The sequence below is a fragment of the Lepisosteus oculatus genome, chromosome 21 (assembly GCF_040954835.1).
Source record: "Lepisosteus oculatus isolate fLepOcu1 chromosome 21, fLepOcu1.hap2, whole genome shotgun sequence".
NCBI lineage: Eukaryota > Metazoa > Chordata > Actinopteri > Semionotiformes > Lepisosteidae > Lepisosteus > Lepisosteus oculatus.
In genome coordinates, this window is record NC_090716.1 from 10,334,728 (window position 1) to 10,351,680 (window position 16,953).

Sequence of the window (16,953 nt, forward strand, 5' to 3'; positions counted from 1 at the left end):
CATTGAGATTTCTTAAAATGTAATTTCAGTTTTGCTTACAGCCTCTGGGGAAGAATCTGGGGCTCTAATTCAGAATACTGATTGATTGTGTGTGTTAGTGTATTGATGACTAATGCTGTGAACTTTTTCCATTTTTGTACATGACAAATTGATTTTTGGTATGCGTTGGTTCTTTCACCCAGGGAATGAACAGCAGGAATAGCCTACCCACCCAACAGCTACGACGAAGCTCAACATCATCTTCTACACTTCCGTCTCTGGAGGCTGCTCGTTGGGAGCGCACTAATGGAAAACGACCTCATCAGGAATTTAGCGCTATGAGGTACGCCATGCTTACATCATCATGATGCTTTTTTAAAATCAATTTAAGAATAAACATATTTTATCTATAGACAGACACCCCAAATTTTTAATGTATTGTTAGTATTTTTCTTGAAATGATGGTATACATTTTGATCTGTGGAAACAAAAACAGTATTTTGCCTTTTTGCAGCCCAACAGTGCAATTCCTCATTTCCACAGTAGATGGCAGACTCTGAACACAACCCACAGCTCTGCTTCACAGGGGAAGATCTGGAAATACTGTTGTAGCTGCAAAATGTTCAGATGACTCACTTGGCCTACTCCAGAATTAGTGTTCCAAGTATCTGCAGAGGAATATTTAGGCATCACTTGTGCATTTACAGATTTTTATTGTTATTATATTTTATGAACACTGTTTATGTTCTGAATACTGAGAGTTCAATCTGAAACCTTGCCATAACCCTTTCTGTTATCAACAGCAGAACCTTTAGAGTGGCATCAAAAATGCCCATTCATTCTACAAAGACAACTTTTAAAGAAAAGCCCCCAAAACAGTAAAATATTATACAAGTGCATCTTTTAATAGTTGCAGTTGTTTTCCAATAAATTAAATATTTAAAACAGAGATTGTAATTTCAGTAGAAGAACTATTTTCTTTAAAAGCTGTGATCACTGAGGACTAAGTCTAAAGTATTTATCTAACGTAGAACGTACATATTTGTAGAATGTGTAATTTTATATCTTTATCAGGCTCTGACTAACATATTGTAATTGCTTACTGCGGTAGTTTTATATGGATCAAAATGAGACTTTAAATGCAGTTTACATTATCAATCCTTAAAACTCTAGGCTGAAAGCCATTAGAATGCAAACTGTCCTTAATTATGGTCCACATAGATGTGTGTCTGTTGGAGCCAGCTTTATGATGTTAATTTATTGATACATGCATTTGATGCAGTCTCTTGTGTTGTTCCATTTTTGTCATCATTAACTAGACAGCTGCAGTGCAATGTTGAGTTATGATCTAAGTCTTCAAACCTGCTGGTACTTGGTGGTTTGACTTATAAATTGAATGAATCAACCACGGCATACTGTTTTTAATGTCAAGGATACCGTTCTTGTTTTTGAATGTCCAACGAGACCCAAGCAAAAGTAAAAGTAGTAAAATAGCTTTTGCATGATTTAATTAGATAGCTGAGAACTTGCACCACTGATTGCGCAGGCTTCAATGCTGTGGACTGTACACACATTGCACTAAACACACACAACTTATTCTGTACAGCATAATAACGGAAACCATCTGCCCACATAAAATACTTGTCTAGTGGATGCATCTTGTAGTGAAGTCTTTTCTCACCCTTTGTATTTGCCAACAATCTTGGCCGGAGGCTTTTGAGAGTGAGCGTCTAGAAAACTATTCTTTATTTTTAAAGCCCAGGGCCCCAGCCAAACGGACCTTCCAATGCAAACCTCTTGACAATCCCGAAGCAAAGGTCTTCGTCTGTGACACTGACGCATCACGTAACAAGACGAGCAGGTAGGTGCTGGACAAAGCCCTTGTCTGACACACTGTATTGTGATCCAGGTGATGGACCTTTACCTTTAGTTTCTCCTAACTGTGCTTTTATAAACATGTGATAGATGGACGTTAGTGGGGGGTATTTGAGCATCCTATACACATAGATAGGCTGACATTAGCTTGGAAGAGTCACGTCAGATACTTTCTACATGTTTTGTCCCTCTGTCACATTTATTAGGATCTAACAGAAGTACTGAACTAGTGGTTAATTTTCTCTAACAATTAATCTATTCATCTATGTAACAGAAGACCTAGGTACGAGACTCAATTATGCAGGCACGCTGAAGTGTGTGAGATTAGGAGCTAATCTTCCTCCTGAACTTCTGTTAGAAACTCCAGAAAGTGAAGCAGTTTGAGTTTGAGCAAGCAGTTTTTTTTTAAAAAGAGAAAGTTGCTCTGTGCAACTTCAAGTAGCTTTTCAAGTGATGGATGCTTTACATCTCTGTTGCTGTGTGAGACATACCAGTTGACACACCACTTAAAATGTCAAGCATAATCTTCTTTATTGAGGAGTCAGTTGACATTTGAGAAGCAACTTTAATGTTGGATATTATTTGAGAAACAAATGAGGGCTATAATTCTTTTTATTTGCTGCGTAAGAGCTATGATACAAATTGTAAATCTAGTGTGCTGCTCTCCATGACAGTGCATTGATGAATCAGTCTCTCATCGTATTGTGTCGCCGATGTTGAGAACAAGGCATTTTTGCTGTGATTGAATATCACTGCCTGTTGTTTGAATAATATAGGAAAAAAAACATCTACAGTTAAATGTGACACAAGCTTTTCAGAAATACATTTCACAGCAGGATTGAAAGGAATAATAAATAATCTTAGTGCTAAGGTTCGGCGTTGCAAAAAAAAGTGTGGACAGTAAATATACAACAAAAGCATATACATCTTCTACTAAAATGGACACAAAAACAGTGACAAAAGAATGATAACGACCATACATCATACCGAATTGTTGGATATAGTTTTATCCCTTGGCGGCCTGTTTCTGAAACAAGGTTATTCACCATTTTAAGTAGGACAAGTACAGGTTTTTAAGTCACACTGAACTGTCAGTAGTTCCTTGCATTTGGACAACACTTTCCATGTAGAAGGGTGGCGATGTGACAGTGGCAAAAGAAGCCTCACTTTATTCACCACTGAAGTGCAGTGCCCATTTCCACTTCAGGGGCATTACAGCATGTTAGCCGTAGATAATGAGTGCTTACTTTGCGGTTTAAAGTGTAGGAGTTTTATCCAGGTCAGGATGAAGAAGTCTGACTTTAACATCTGTCCAGGAGACCAGGGTTAGCTGCCCCGCTTTTCTGAATAATGTCCACACGTTGTCTGCAGTTCATCATCTTCCATAACTTGGAATTTCTGGGTCAGAGGGAAGCTACCACCTCCTATTTGTAATTCACCACGTTTTCATGCACGCGTCTGATTTTTCTTAAAGCTCTTCCAGGAAAATGCTGACTTTGTCCAATCTTTCTTGGTGAGATCCACAGATCGCCAGATTTCTAGGTAGTGTACCTGCTAACAAGAAAACCTTTGCTAAACTTTCAGGACATCTGTTCATCCTGACAAGTCATGGTTAAATTGTTCTAGTGAATTTCCATTTACTTTCACTCAATCTATTGCGTTTTACATTAAAAGATGACAGTGTATATGCTTAAAATCGGAAGGGCAATAATCCTAGTTTTTCTGTTTTGAGGCACGTCCCCCAGTCTGAGTCCAGTGAACTCTCCAAGCCACAGCCCAACCGGTGGCAGTGGGTCTCTGGTGACACGTTCCCCAGTTGAGTTCCCAGACACTGCTGATTTCCTCACCAAACCCAGCGTCAACCTGCATAAACCCCTAGGATACGCACTCAGCTCTCCGGACTTCCAGCAACAGTTCAGGACTTCAAGCATTCCTCTCTGCACAAGGTAACCACTCTCCTGTAGATCTGGAGTTAGTTAGTATTCCAGTGCAACAGACATGCACCATAAGACTGGATTAAATGCAAGACTTCATTTTTTGTGCAGTTCTTGAATTGGTGTTGAAGGTTTGTGATTAATTTTGCCCATTTGATGCATGGAGATGTATGGCTCTGATTCAAGCTGAATATTGACTATTAAATTTGATTTATGATATTTAGAGTGCCTTGCTCTGAGACCATTGAAGGGCTCTGTGCCTGTAGCTAAAAGGTTGTGTATTCTAATCCTAGACGTGTCACTGCTGTTGTATCCTTTAGAAATGTACAGATTACTACAATAAAGTGACCAAGTGTATAAACGGGTAAAAAGGGAAGTCATTTTGGATAAACGTATCAGCCAACATTAATAAGATTTATTTCAAACTACTTCTGTTTTCTTTTCCTTATCAGTTGTGGACGTCAGATGCTGAAAACAGTTCCCAGTGCAGAGTCAGGGGAGGCTAATTTACTGTCTGCCACTGAGACGCAGCGCAAGAGATCAGGTAGGATTTCAGTGCCCATTAATACTGTGATTGTGGAGCAGTCATTTTACTGATAAGGTGAAGTTTAATCATGACCCGAAGTTAAAGATGACATGCATAAGTACTCGAATGGCCATAATGCGTCTTGGAATTTGATCAGGAAATGTTATCCAATTAACAGTAGAACAGAATTCAAATATATATGTATATCTAAGAGCTTTTTGTCTTTTATTATTCCCTGAGACCATAATGTAACAAAATTATTCCATGCTGGTCAGTATTATAAAAACATACTCTAATGTTAAATTGGCAATGTTAAAACTCTTTCTGATCTGCTTAAAAATACTGTAAACTCATTATGCATTCCAGAATGTGTTTAAACAGCTTCCATCTTTAACCACTGCATGATAAATTAGTTATCCCCATTATTTGCAGATTATGCAAATATACAAAAGCAGGAACATCTTGTACACGTCAGGTGTATTTCTAGAATTACACATAACGCATAGATGATTCTTTGTGGGATGAAAATTCAAGTTTTACCTGGGTGAGACATAATTCACATTCTGAAGCAGGCATTTTCTTGTCTGCTCTTTTTTGGCTTAGTTTTTTAAGCAAACCAAAGTTTCTGTTGTGGCTCAGAATCTCAGAATGAATCTCGGGGTCTCATTCTTCCATTCTGGGTGCTGTTGATGATACATTTTTGTTTTGTAAAAACCAAATAATGCAGTAGGAGACAGTTGTTATTTTTTCAAAATATGTTTTTGACTAAACACAGTTCTCCAGTTTTGATCTTGAAGCGTCCTCTGTTGATTCTGTTGATAAAAGTCTGTAGATCTTTATTCTAAATTTAGATAATAAATAGAGTCTATAACAAATCTGTCTAGAACTTCAAAAAACGAATCTTCAGAACATCACAGATTGAGACAGAAGTGCTTGGTTTTCAGAGAATGGGTCATGAATGAAATGATGACGCATTTAAATGCCTGTTTTTTTTCCCAAAGGTGAAGGAACAGAAAGTCCATGTGACAGCTCTCAGATAAAGGAAGCATACGAAAAAGCAGAAACACAATGTGAAAAGTACCCAGACATCAGAGAGTCCGATAACGAGAGCCAAACGGATACAGAACAACAACAGTGTCAGACACACACGAGTCAGGAGACTGAGGTAGGACGGTAATGGATTATACATATTATCTTTTTGTTGTTGTTCCTCTACTGTAAAGTAAAATGCTTTCATCAAAATCACTTCAGATGGAGGAGATGGCATAAGCACCCTTTTTTATTTTAATTTCTCTACTTTCTACATAAGAATGACCTAGGGCTCTGATTTCCGCACTAGATATAATTGGAAATGCGTGTAGCTGAAAATGACAACCCTTGATTTTCATGAGTTCAGGGTAAAAAGGAGAGTGACGTCACAACAAAGGGATGTCAAACTCATTTGCTGTGGTGGGCTGAGTTGATTTAAGTGTACTTCAAGGGGGACATACATGCCATAAATGATCAAAATATAAGGTACTGTATTACAACTAACACAGAATTAGTTGTAGTGTTTTACAGTATGTTTTTGGTGTAAATATCTCCATTTAAAATGTAGTTAGCTGTCAATACCTTCACACAATTATTTAAAATATCATATTTGTGATTATTGTATAGTAGAGTATAGAAATATATGTTTTCTTAAAAAGAATATCATTCAGTAACTTCTGAAAATACTCAATTGTGTACACCCGTTTCTTCACCTATTTTGTTGCTTGTTTCCCACTGTAAAAAGTCTATTGCACTACAAAAAAAGGCGCTTCCCTTGTGATCGTGCTTACTTAGTAATTTTTCTCATCAAATAGCCTCCTTACCAGTGCTTCAGGAATAACTTTCCTCTAAGTTCTATTATGCCCTACAAGTCTGGCAAATAAGACCACAGGAATATAGCAAAATGTGTGAACCTTTTCATTTTTTTTAATATTATACATTGTGCAACTACATGGCATCACTGCAGACATGAATTACTGGAGTTAGAAAAATGCTAAGATGGCCAATACTTTATTTTTTTTTTAACCAGAGCAACCAAGACTTCATATTGGACCCACTGCTACAGGATCATGAAGTTCTTATGGAGAGAATCAACAACTGGAACTTTCCTATCTTCGATCTGGTTGACAAAACAGGAGGAAAATCGGGAAGAATACTGAGTTTTGTAAGTTCAATTACAACTATTTTATCTGTTGCAGTTTAAACACTGTATTTTTGTCACAAAACAGATAAAACCTTGCTTCGACCATGTCAATCACTATACAGTATGTCCATTTTTCCTATATTAACCATATTATCCTTGACTTAGTTTAGTAGAAGCAATGTAGAAAATTGGATGGGGATTTCATCCTACTATGTGTTTTAAAGATGGTGGCATTTCTTGCTCTTCCAGGTTAGTTACACCTTATTCCAAGACACTGGTTTATTTGAAATTTTCAAAATACCAGTCCGGGAATTCATGTCGTACTTCTGTGCACTGGAGAATGGCTACCGGGACATTCCCTGTGAGTATTTTATAACATTTCTTCTAATTTTACACTTATTTTACACTTTATCAAATAGCAATTGCCTCAGGTTTTTTTTCTTGATTAATGTTAATTTTATTGTTGCCGTGTCCTGAATGAATATACATTTAGCTTATAATATTGTGAAGTAAATTCTACTTTACTAATGATGGATAAATAATTTTGGATTATTTAGATTGAGTGCTAATGAGTGTCTGCAGTTTTGGAGAGTGTTCAAGTTCTATTTCTCGCTCAGATCACAATCGTATTCACGCCACGGATGTCCTTCATGCTGTCTGGTATCTGACCACAAGGCCGATCCCTGGATTCCAACAAATCCACAATGATCACATCACTGGGAGTGACACAGGTAGCGGCCATTTGACTTCTACTTGAGCAGCAGTCAGTACTTTTCAAGCTGATCTCAAATCTTTTTTCCACATTAAGTACTTGAAGATTTATATTATATAGACTGTGACTGGCAAGATGCTAATTCTGAGCTCATTCTGGTATCTGGTTGCTTGATTTGTAAATAGGCTATGCTAAATATGTTTTAGTTTTTAAATTAATGGAACATGTGGTATCTGTGTTGATGCTGCCTTCAATAAGTCATGAATTCTGTTTATTTTTTTCTCATGTTGCATTCTGAAGAATGTTTGGATGTATAAATGTATTGTTTTTAATTGTAAAGATATTATTGTTGTATTCATTTTGTTGAACACATTTTTTGTGCAGTCCACATCCTCAATGGCTTGTTTAGAATAAGACCAGAAAATTCTTAAGTCTCGTTTTGGTTAATGATATTTGACGTAGCCTTGATCCATAGAAAATTAATTAAAAACCTCTGCTGACTGATTTACCTCTTCTGCCAAAAGAGCAGCTGCCATTAGATAAGAAGGCCTCCATTGTGATTGAAATCTGTTGTTGCTGCTGAACTCAGCATGTTTCAAGCTTATTTTAACTCTGCGGATGGCTATTTTAATTTTTTAAATGGAGCATAGCCTGAGTCATTCTTTGACTAATTCAACCTGCAGAGTGCATACTGAAATGATAAGTAGTTTAAAGGTGTAGTGCCCCAGGCTGTTTTGAGGAAGCAAGAATACAGTCTACTGTAGTATAGATTTGGAAGCCTATGATGAAAGTAGTCATCCCTATACAGCAGGCATGGAATATTAATTGTGAAACTGTTTTGCTTATTAAACAATGAAAGTGTGAATATAGACTGGGGTGGATATAAGTACAGGCACATGGTTTCTGTGCTACAGTACTAAATACAATAAATATTGTTTGTTCGGTGATTCATACTGTTAGTGTGTGTTTAGAAACTGCTAACCTCAACCCTACGGCAGCAGAGCTGTGCCAGTTATGCACAGCCTCACAGGTAATCTACAGTAGGTCACAGGTGGTGAGTGACTTGACCCAGGCTCAGGGTAGAGCTCTGAATCAAGCTCCTTTACTGTTTGGGCCACTTACAAGCCTCTGAAGACTAATATCATGTGCCCGAGACCTACTGTAACAGGTTCTACCAGTAACTCAAATGCAGTTGTAGTTAATCGGTAAAGGCTAAATGAAACATGTCTTCCTACCAGATAAAGAGACAAGAATGTGCTTTTTTCCTGACATTTAAAATGTCTATTCTTTGTATAGGACCTACAGTATAGAGGGTATCTGCAAAATTAAAACCTCTAAAGATTAATGAATTAGATAAAGGATTCCTTTTCTTCAGATTCTTCAAGCTACTGTACAGTATAGTTCTCTCCTGAAGGAGACTTATCGAACAAGTCTGTTTTTGTCTTCTCCTTCTTATCATCATGCTTGTTTTAGCTAGTTTATGATTATTGATGAGGTTGATGTTCAGGTCATTTAGCCTACTTGTATACACTACGATCCAGATTTGGTGGAAAGAAGTTAAGACAGAGACACTGAAATCACAGGTGTATTAGAGAACACATTTAAAAGTTTTACCATTAATTGTTGTTGTAACTTTTTGTTTTGCAATGTTTTATTATACAGTACTGTACAGAATACTATATTATATTATCAACATTATTTATGTGATGTTATAGAAATAACATGGCCCTTAAGTATGGCTATAATAATACGCCTGTTGTTTTAAAAGCACTGTTTGACAGTTTTGGTTGCAGAGACACTCTCATGTGCTATGGGGAATTGGGAATGTTATTCTATATCTGCATGGCTGCAACAGAAAACCTGTAAATGTACTATTACCTTTGTAAGAGATCAATTGTGGCATGCGGCTGACTTGAATGCTTTCATTTTTTCCCCTCTGCTTTTTATTATTAGTAACGTAGTTTACATCCTGAGAGGTTATTTCTCTAAGAAACAATACTATGTACTGTAAAATGCAACAAAAGCAGGATTATATATTTTAATTCTTGACATGTATAGCTGAGTAGTTATGCTTCTTGAGGTCACTCAACAGTTATTCATCCTCGCAAGATATTAAGATATTCCAATAATTAATTGAGTGATTGTGTATGCAACTGTATATGCATGGGTATACGCATATCTCTGCGTGAGGTAAACATCACCTGTCCTTTGAACGTTCCTTTTTACATCGACAATTGTTCTGCATTTCTCCTCAATTGGCATTTAACTTCCTTGATTGCTAATTAGATAAACGTTTTGCTTTCTCCAGATTCGGACAGTGGGATCTCACCAGGCAGGGTGGCCTATGCCTCCTCAAAAAGCTGTGTGATAACAGATGACAGCTATGGGTGTTTATCTTGGAACATCCCGGCCCTTGAGCTCATGGCGCTATATGTAGCAGCTGCGATGCATGATTACGATCACCCTGGTCGGACAAATGCTTTCCTTGTAGCCACTAATGCACCCCAGGTAAGCTGAAGTGCTGTAAAACATATTAGATACACTGTACTGTGATGTTAAGTGTGATTAGTTTTTCTCTGTTTGTGAACAAGTAAAATACAAATTCACTTCAAATAAAATAGATAAAAGTAATATATTTTAGAGGTACATGTAATGTATTTCAGTTTTGTGTACTTAAAGGCTGTACTGTAGATTCTTTTCTGGCATGTGATCAGATTTCCAGTGCTCCATTACGTCTTTGGTAATATTATTAAATAACCGATCAATAGCATAGATCTAAATTAGCAAAATGCCACAGAAATATGTTGGTACAGGACTCTAATTTTTCTACAAACTAGATAGCATGCCTTTCTGGCTTATTTTCAAATGGATAAATATCTTTATCTTCATCAGTCTCTTTTATGCTGTTCTTTTAATATTTGGAAAAAAAAATTAAAAACTACCAAGTCAGAGTTGGCAACAGTGTTGGCTGCAGCTCAGAGTGTTATTCTTGGTTTGGCTGGATCATTTTTGCTGAGAAAGAAGAAACCCAGGTCCTGCTTGATGATGTGAGGTGAAAGCATAACATTGTTTCTGTTCCCCCCATTAGGCTGTGCTGTACAATGACAGATCAGTCCTGGAAAACCATCACGCAGCGTCTGCCTGGAGTCTCTACTTGTCCCAGCCAGAGTTCAACTTTCTGGTTCACCTGGACCATGTGGAGTTCAAGCGCTTTCGTTTCCTTGTGATTGAAGCTATCTTAGCCACAGACCTCAAGAAGCATTTTGATTTTCTGGCAGAGTTCAATACTAAGGTGGGGTGGTAGTTCTTCCTTAGAAGAGTACACCATTTAAAATATAGATTTAAGAGAACCATTCACGGCCACTTGGAAGTTATTCATTTGAAATTGTTCGATTTACAGTTCTGCTAGAAAAAAAGCTAGTTATTTGTATCACAATGAATAGTAAAATACTTTTTTTTCTGCCCGATATAGGTCAATGATGTTAACAGTCCAGGCATAGACTGGACTAATGAAAATGACCGCCTGTTGGTCTGTCAAGTGTGCATTAAGCTGGCAGATATCAATGGTCCCGCTAAAGGTCGAGAATTACACTTGAAATGGACGGAAGGCATTGTCAATGAATTTTATGAGCAGGTACGCCTCAGTGTGATTTATATTTCTAGCTCATTATACTCAAGATGTGTCATACAAATAAATATATATATATATTAAATAGATAAAGTACATAAATATTGTATATATGTATAATGTACATACCTTGTGTTTCACAGTCTGCTCAGTATTGTTGGAAAGGAGATTGAAAGGCATCTGAAAGGCTTTTTATGCTCTTTGGTTGTGTAAGAAAAACTCCAGATGTTTCGTGGCTGCAGTGGTCCATGATCAACGCTGCAAATCTTGCTCTGGCCATTTCATCATCTAAACAGAGCTTTCTTTTTGGAACCGTTTCCAGGGAGATGAAGAGGCGAGCCTCGGCTTACCCATCAGCCCCTTCATGGACCGCTCATCGCCTCAGCTGGCAAAACTGCAGGAGTCTTTCATCACTCACATCGTGGGGCCCCTCTGCAACTCCTATGACGCTGCAGGACTCCTACCCGGTCATTGGATTGATGAAGAATCTTCTGAAGATGTCGAAGATGGGGAAGAAAGTGAAACGGAAGATGATGACCTCGAGGAGGACATAGAACCAAGTAAGAACGATATGCAGATCTTGCTTTAACAGTAGTGCTGACGATCCAACCCCATTTTCACCATTTGAACTTGCTTAGCAATGCAGGCATGCTTTGAATCAGGTAAAATAGTGGGTAAATCAAATTCTAAGAGGTGAAGAGGTCTGTCCAGTATGTTTTCTAACAAGTTAAGTCTTTAGTATTGGGAACTTTAACCGGAATATCCATTGTGCTCAAAACAGAGTTAATTCCATTATAATTATAATCCTTTGAATCAGTCCACAGCGAAGAAAAGAGGTGAAACTCCCATGTCAAAGAACCTGTTGTGTGCATCCCACTTATTTATAGAAGTAAACAAATGTGCCAGCTTCATAGAACAATGAGGTGTTCTAAAATGTTATTTATAACGTCAGTACCTGAATGCTCTATGTTTCTGTACCAATAAAACCACATAATACAAAAGGGAGATGAAGCATGAAATACTTGTTGAAATGTTTAAAATTCCACAATAATGATAGGTACTATAAATTAAAACTAATTCTGTCACAGAAATAACTGATCTGAACATTAGATTTGAAGTTAAGGCACAAGAAAGTGACTGGAAATATGCCTGTGTTGTTTGTTTCAATTATACTCTTTCAGAAAGATATGCAGAATGTAAGGGAACAGGTGAAGGTTTATTTCATGCCGAGAAGTAAAGAGACACGTTTTGGCTGTCGAGAAGAAGGCACACCTGAAAAAGGCTCCACATTCTAAATGCCTCTTTTCAGCATGGAATAAATCTTTACCTGTTCCTTTGTAGCCTACGAATGCTGACTCAGCGACCTACTTGAACTTATGCAGAATGTAGTCAAACATTTCTCTAGCTGGCAGAACAGTTCACGCATTCCTGAACTGTTATCCCCTTTAGAGCAGTAGGGTCAGTGACTTATTAATGAACGTTCCCCCATTTATTGCTCTGGTGCAGAAAGGAGAAAGACCAGGAGACGGCTGTTCTGCAACATCATGCACCACTTGACTGAAAATCACAAGGTGTGGAAAAAAACTATCGAGGAGGAAGAGAAGAGCAAAGTGGAACTGAGCAAACAGCAGATAGAGAACTCATCTTTACCTCAGACATCTGACGAGATTCAGGTGATAGAGGAGGAGACAGAGGAGGAGGAGAGGCAGTAGGCCACAGTGGAGGAGAAGTGGCCCCTCCTGCCCCGCAGGATATGACACACACTGAATTGTCACTGTGCCGACACCAGACACTGATGCGTTTCACGTCACATTGAAAAGGCCTTAATACTGTGAGCGGATTCTCACTGAACCAGTGGGAGACCCACTCCTTTGCACTTTCGCCCCATGGAAATAAAGAGAAAACTTACTTCAGAAAATAAAACAAGCATATGTAACAGGAAGTAAGGGTAGGAATGCCTTCAACAAAAATAACGTTATCTAGCTGTGATGCTGCCTTGTTGAACACTGAACACTTACTTTCCATGAGGTACTTAAAATATAATTTAAAACAATGAAGCCCTTCAAACTATTGACACCAGTTACCAAAGTGAACAGTTCAAGTATGGAAATGTAGGTGATTCTGAGACTCATTCAGACTCACCATCATTTAAAAAAAAAACAGAAAATGTGCCTGTCTGAACCTAGCACTGAGCGCTGCAGTGCGGACTGAATATGAAGAAAAAAAACTGTAACTGCACAGTTTTACCCTGAACACTGAGGACTGGGAAAAGTGGACAGTATCATTAGAACGTGTTCAAGTTCTGACGTTTTGACTGAAAACAAAAAAAAATCACCTGCATCATTTTTGATGCCCTTTATTGCTGTGTATAAACTGCCTTGTTTGGGTTTTATTTTCTGTTATTGTTTTTTGTCCAGGAATGCACAGCGGCCAATCAACTTAATCAACTTGGGAATGTCTATTGTTGTTTACCACATAGCATACGGCATACAGAACAGGAAAACTGTTCCAACGAAGGGATGTTTTTCCTTTTTTATTTTAATATATATATATTTTTTCACTGTTACTCAGGATTCACACTTAGATTAATAGTTATTTTGCAAGAGTTCAGCTCATGAAGTCATAATGATTTCTAATACTCTTGTAAGTAAAAACTATGTATAATAATAACCGTTTTTATTCTTTGTACGGAAAATTTGCACCAAACTTGTTTTACCTGTTCAAATTCACCTTCATTAAATTATTGAATAAATTCAGAGGTGGATTTAACTCATGTTGATGCCGCCTCCCCATCACCAAAAAAAAGATTTAAGAGTTTTGTATTTATTTTTGGAGAGAACCCCTTAAACTCAAACACAGGGATATTACTGTAAGTGTTTTTATGATACAGTAAGTTGCAGAACGGCAAAAATAAAATCGTACATTGAATAAACAAGGTTGTTCATGTATTAGAATAGGACCAGAGGTTTCAGTTGCCTTTCTGTATTCATTATTTTAACAAACACTGTTATAAACCCACTCAATTGTTTATCCTTCTACAAACAACAGTATTTTCATGAGATGATCATTCTTTGCAAGACGTACACCAAGGCCGATAATTATATGAGTTAGCTCTCCACACTTTTCCCCAGAAAAAGTTTAATATGTGTGTGTTGTCACATTTTCATTTTATAACGTAATTTGAGTTTAGGAATAAAAATACTTTTATTTTTCTGTAAGATGAGAACTCTAGACATTCCACAAAAACAGTATATTTATTGAGACTTACATTTGTGAAGGAGTTTGTATTGTGAGACATGCACAGCTCTTTCACAATAGTTGAATTTTAATCCAGTCATAAAAGTTCTCATGCAAGTGGTGCAAATTAAGCTATTACATGAAAATGTGCACCTTTTACTAAAAAAAACAAACAATTTTAGCAGTGTTTTATTCTCTGCACAGAAAATATCTGCATCGTTTTTTTTAAGTAGTCAACTGTATCCAAACTCGTCTGTTTTATACATGTGGCTGAAAAATATTGTACATAGAGAACCTGTAATTATCATCCAGTTTCCAGAGTTTTTATCTAATACTATTTACAGATGTGAAATCTGTGAGAAGAGCCATGGGAACTGTTGTTTTTGTCTGGCTAAAGTGTCGTCATGTTTCTAATCATAACCACTTGTCTCTACGTCTTCAAACACAACTGGTGCCAAACTCTGTTCCCCATCGTGTCCCATGCCGCCTTAAAGTGTCTCCATGCTGCATCTTGCAGTAATAAATGACTATGAGGATAATAGATAAACACTGACAAAAAAAAAATCAGAAACATGAATTAAGTGCAATCAGAAAATGAATTGACATAAAACAATCTATTTGCTTATTCAGCATAGCAGGTTGCAGTTTCTGAAAGCTCCCCTGTGCCCTGTTTCTCAATTCTTCTGCTCATTATATTGTAAGCCTAATTGTTTATTGACTTATCACTGTGCACCATCATATACCCCAGTCTTCTCAGATGTTCTTGTCATAAATACATTTATGAATGGTTGTCACCTTTATGTAGCACCGTTATGTATGTATGTAACCATTCGATCCTATTGAAGTGGGGAAAACCATTTTTAGAGTTTTATTGTTATTTAAAGATGTTATAAAACACAACCCCTACAATACTTTCTCAGAGGACAGTTCTTTTTGATCCACAGCTAAACGTTTTTTTTTTCCCTTGTTGACTTACTATACAAGCGTGTGGATGCGTGTGTACCAATGGCTGTGTGACCGGTAGGCTTTTACTAAATTTAATTAATCTGTATCCCACAACACCCTGACAAACAGGTGATAGCTAAATAATGGGATCACCCAAAATACTCATCTAAAGAGTCCAGAGTGCCTAATTGTAGAGCATCAGAAACTTACAAGTACACTGATGGAAGCACTGGGAGTCATTTACAAGTGGATGACAAATCCAATATAACTATTGCTCCAGTCCCAGGGTACAGTGTGAACTTCAGTGTGAGTAACAGAACTTATGGAAACTTCACTGTTAACTTGTCCATAAGATGTGTACAGAATAAGTCTTTCAAAGTCCCTGCTTGTGTAGAAAGTCTCGTCATTTCCATAACCTGTAACAAATGGGCCATTGTAACATTTTACAAACCAAGAAGACTGTTCATGTCACCACTGCGAGACCTGCGACTGCACTGATATTTCAATTGAAGTGGTTTTTTTTCGCTCATCATTTTACTGCCAGGTTCGTGTGGAGAGGAAATGTATCCATTGCCTGGGTGTTGTGGTTTTTGTATTTATGTTCACACAAAGATTTCATTCAGAAGAGCCAGAAATATAAAAACATAATAACACTCTACTGATTTTCCATTCATGCAATAATTGAAAATACACTGATCCCTGTACCTGCTGTATTATTTAATCTGACAATTGTGTTTATTTTCATTTTGACACCAGGAAAGTCGGCAAAGATACACTCACAGGTATTCTTTATTATTGATGTTGTCTAGTCTAATGACAATTCCCACCCTCAAAGATTAAATTCATGATGTTGCTATGGTTCCCATGACTTGGATTCAAAATACCAAAAGCTGTAAGTTTCTGAATTATCAAATGATTTAGAAACTAAAAACATTTTCAGGATCTTTTGAAAGTTCCATTTTGCAGGCTGAACTTTGAAATTAGATGTGAAAATGAATGAAGACCGGTCTACTTTGCAAGACCCCTTATAGCAATAATTTCCACACTTTTTTTAAGTTGTTCAAAATGACAGAAAAAATGTTTGTTATAGTTTTGACTAAACTTTCATCTTCACCTACTGTATGTGTAAGATTTTTCATGAAAATTTAATTTCAGAAGGATAAATATTATACTGTTTTTGTTTCTTCTTTCTTGCTATGTGTAAACTGAGGTCCTTACTTGTGTGTAAATGCCCTTATAAAAAATAACCAGCAAAAATGTAGCAGAAGCATATTTTTTAGCAATGTTAAATAGAGGTTCATTTATACAGTACATAATGTGAAGAAAAATGTGTCTTATAGGCAGTCTAGATTATTAGAGAAGTGAATTCAAGTCATTCTTAATTTATTAGTGGTTCTGCATAGGACTGTGTTCAGTTCTCAAAGTTACGACTTTGATATGCGATAAAAGTATGGCATTTAATTGTACTGTTTACTTTATATAGGTTAACGTTGGTGTGGCTCACTTGTTTAGTCACAGAAGTTTTTTTAATTTCTTACCCATTGCAACATCCCCCCATCATTAAGATCAATTTTCAAAATGAGTTAAAACATTAGTTAGCACCATCCTAAGTACTGGTTCCTCAACTATTTTTATAAAGTACAGCTCTCCCTCCATGTACCACCAAGCTTTGGATAGTAATTAAAATAACAAAAGTAAGTGTTACAAAGGTGGCAGGGTAAAGGGGAAGCCGTTATTCAAGGATTTAAACTGTCGGAAGAAGGAGAAACGTAAGGGTGGCATTTTAAAATGTGTGTGTATATATATATACAGTACTGTCCCAACACAGAAACTGCGTAACAATTTTGGCATGATTCTAAACATACCATGCAGTTCATTTTTGTGATTCATACATTGAATGCATTGCCCCCAAACATAATGTTAATAATAGGGCATGTTCAGAAC

General features: G+C 37.0%; 1 protein-coding gene across 1 annotated transcript in view; it reads left to right on the plus strand.

The window, feature by feature from the left end:
• pde3b (phosphodiesterase 3B) overlaps positions 1-16,178 on the plus strand; it is a 68,131-nt gene extending 51,953 nt beyond the window's left edge. The window contains exons 4-16 of the mRNA XM_006642593.3: positions 183-322; positions 1,737-1,840; positions 3,587-3,800; positions 4,241-4,332; positions 5,316-5,479; positions 6,374-6,508; positions 6,737-6,848; positions 7,105-7,218; positions 9,508-9,707; positions 10,288-10,491; positions 10,672-10,833; positions 11,150-11,387; positions 12,334-16,178. Coding sequence (XP_006642656.1) covers positions 183-322; positions 1,737-1,840; positions 3,587-3,800; positions 4,241-4,332; positions 5,316-5,479; positions 6,374-6,508; positions 6,737-6,848; positions 7,105-7,218; positions 9,508-9,707; positions 10,288-10,491; positions 10,672-10,833; positions 11,150-11,387; positions 12,334-12,539 — 2,085 coding nt within the window. The 3' untranslated portion in view covers positions 12,540-16,178. The remainder of the gene's footprint in view (positions 1-182; positions 323-1,736; positions 1,841-3,586; positions 3,801-4,240; positions 4,333-5,315; positions 5,480-6,373; positions 6,509-6,736; positions 6,849-7,104; positions 7,219-9,507; positions 9,708-10,287; positions 10,492-10,671; positions 10,834-11,149; positions 11,388-12,333) is intronic.
• The last annotated feature ends 775 nt before the right edge of the window (positions 16,179-16,953 follow it).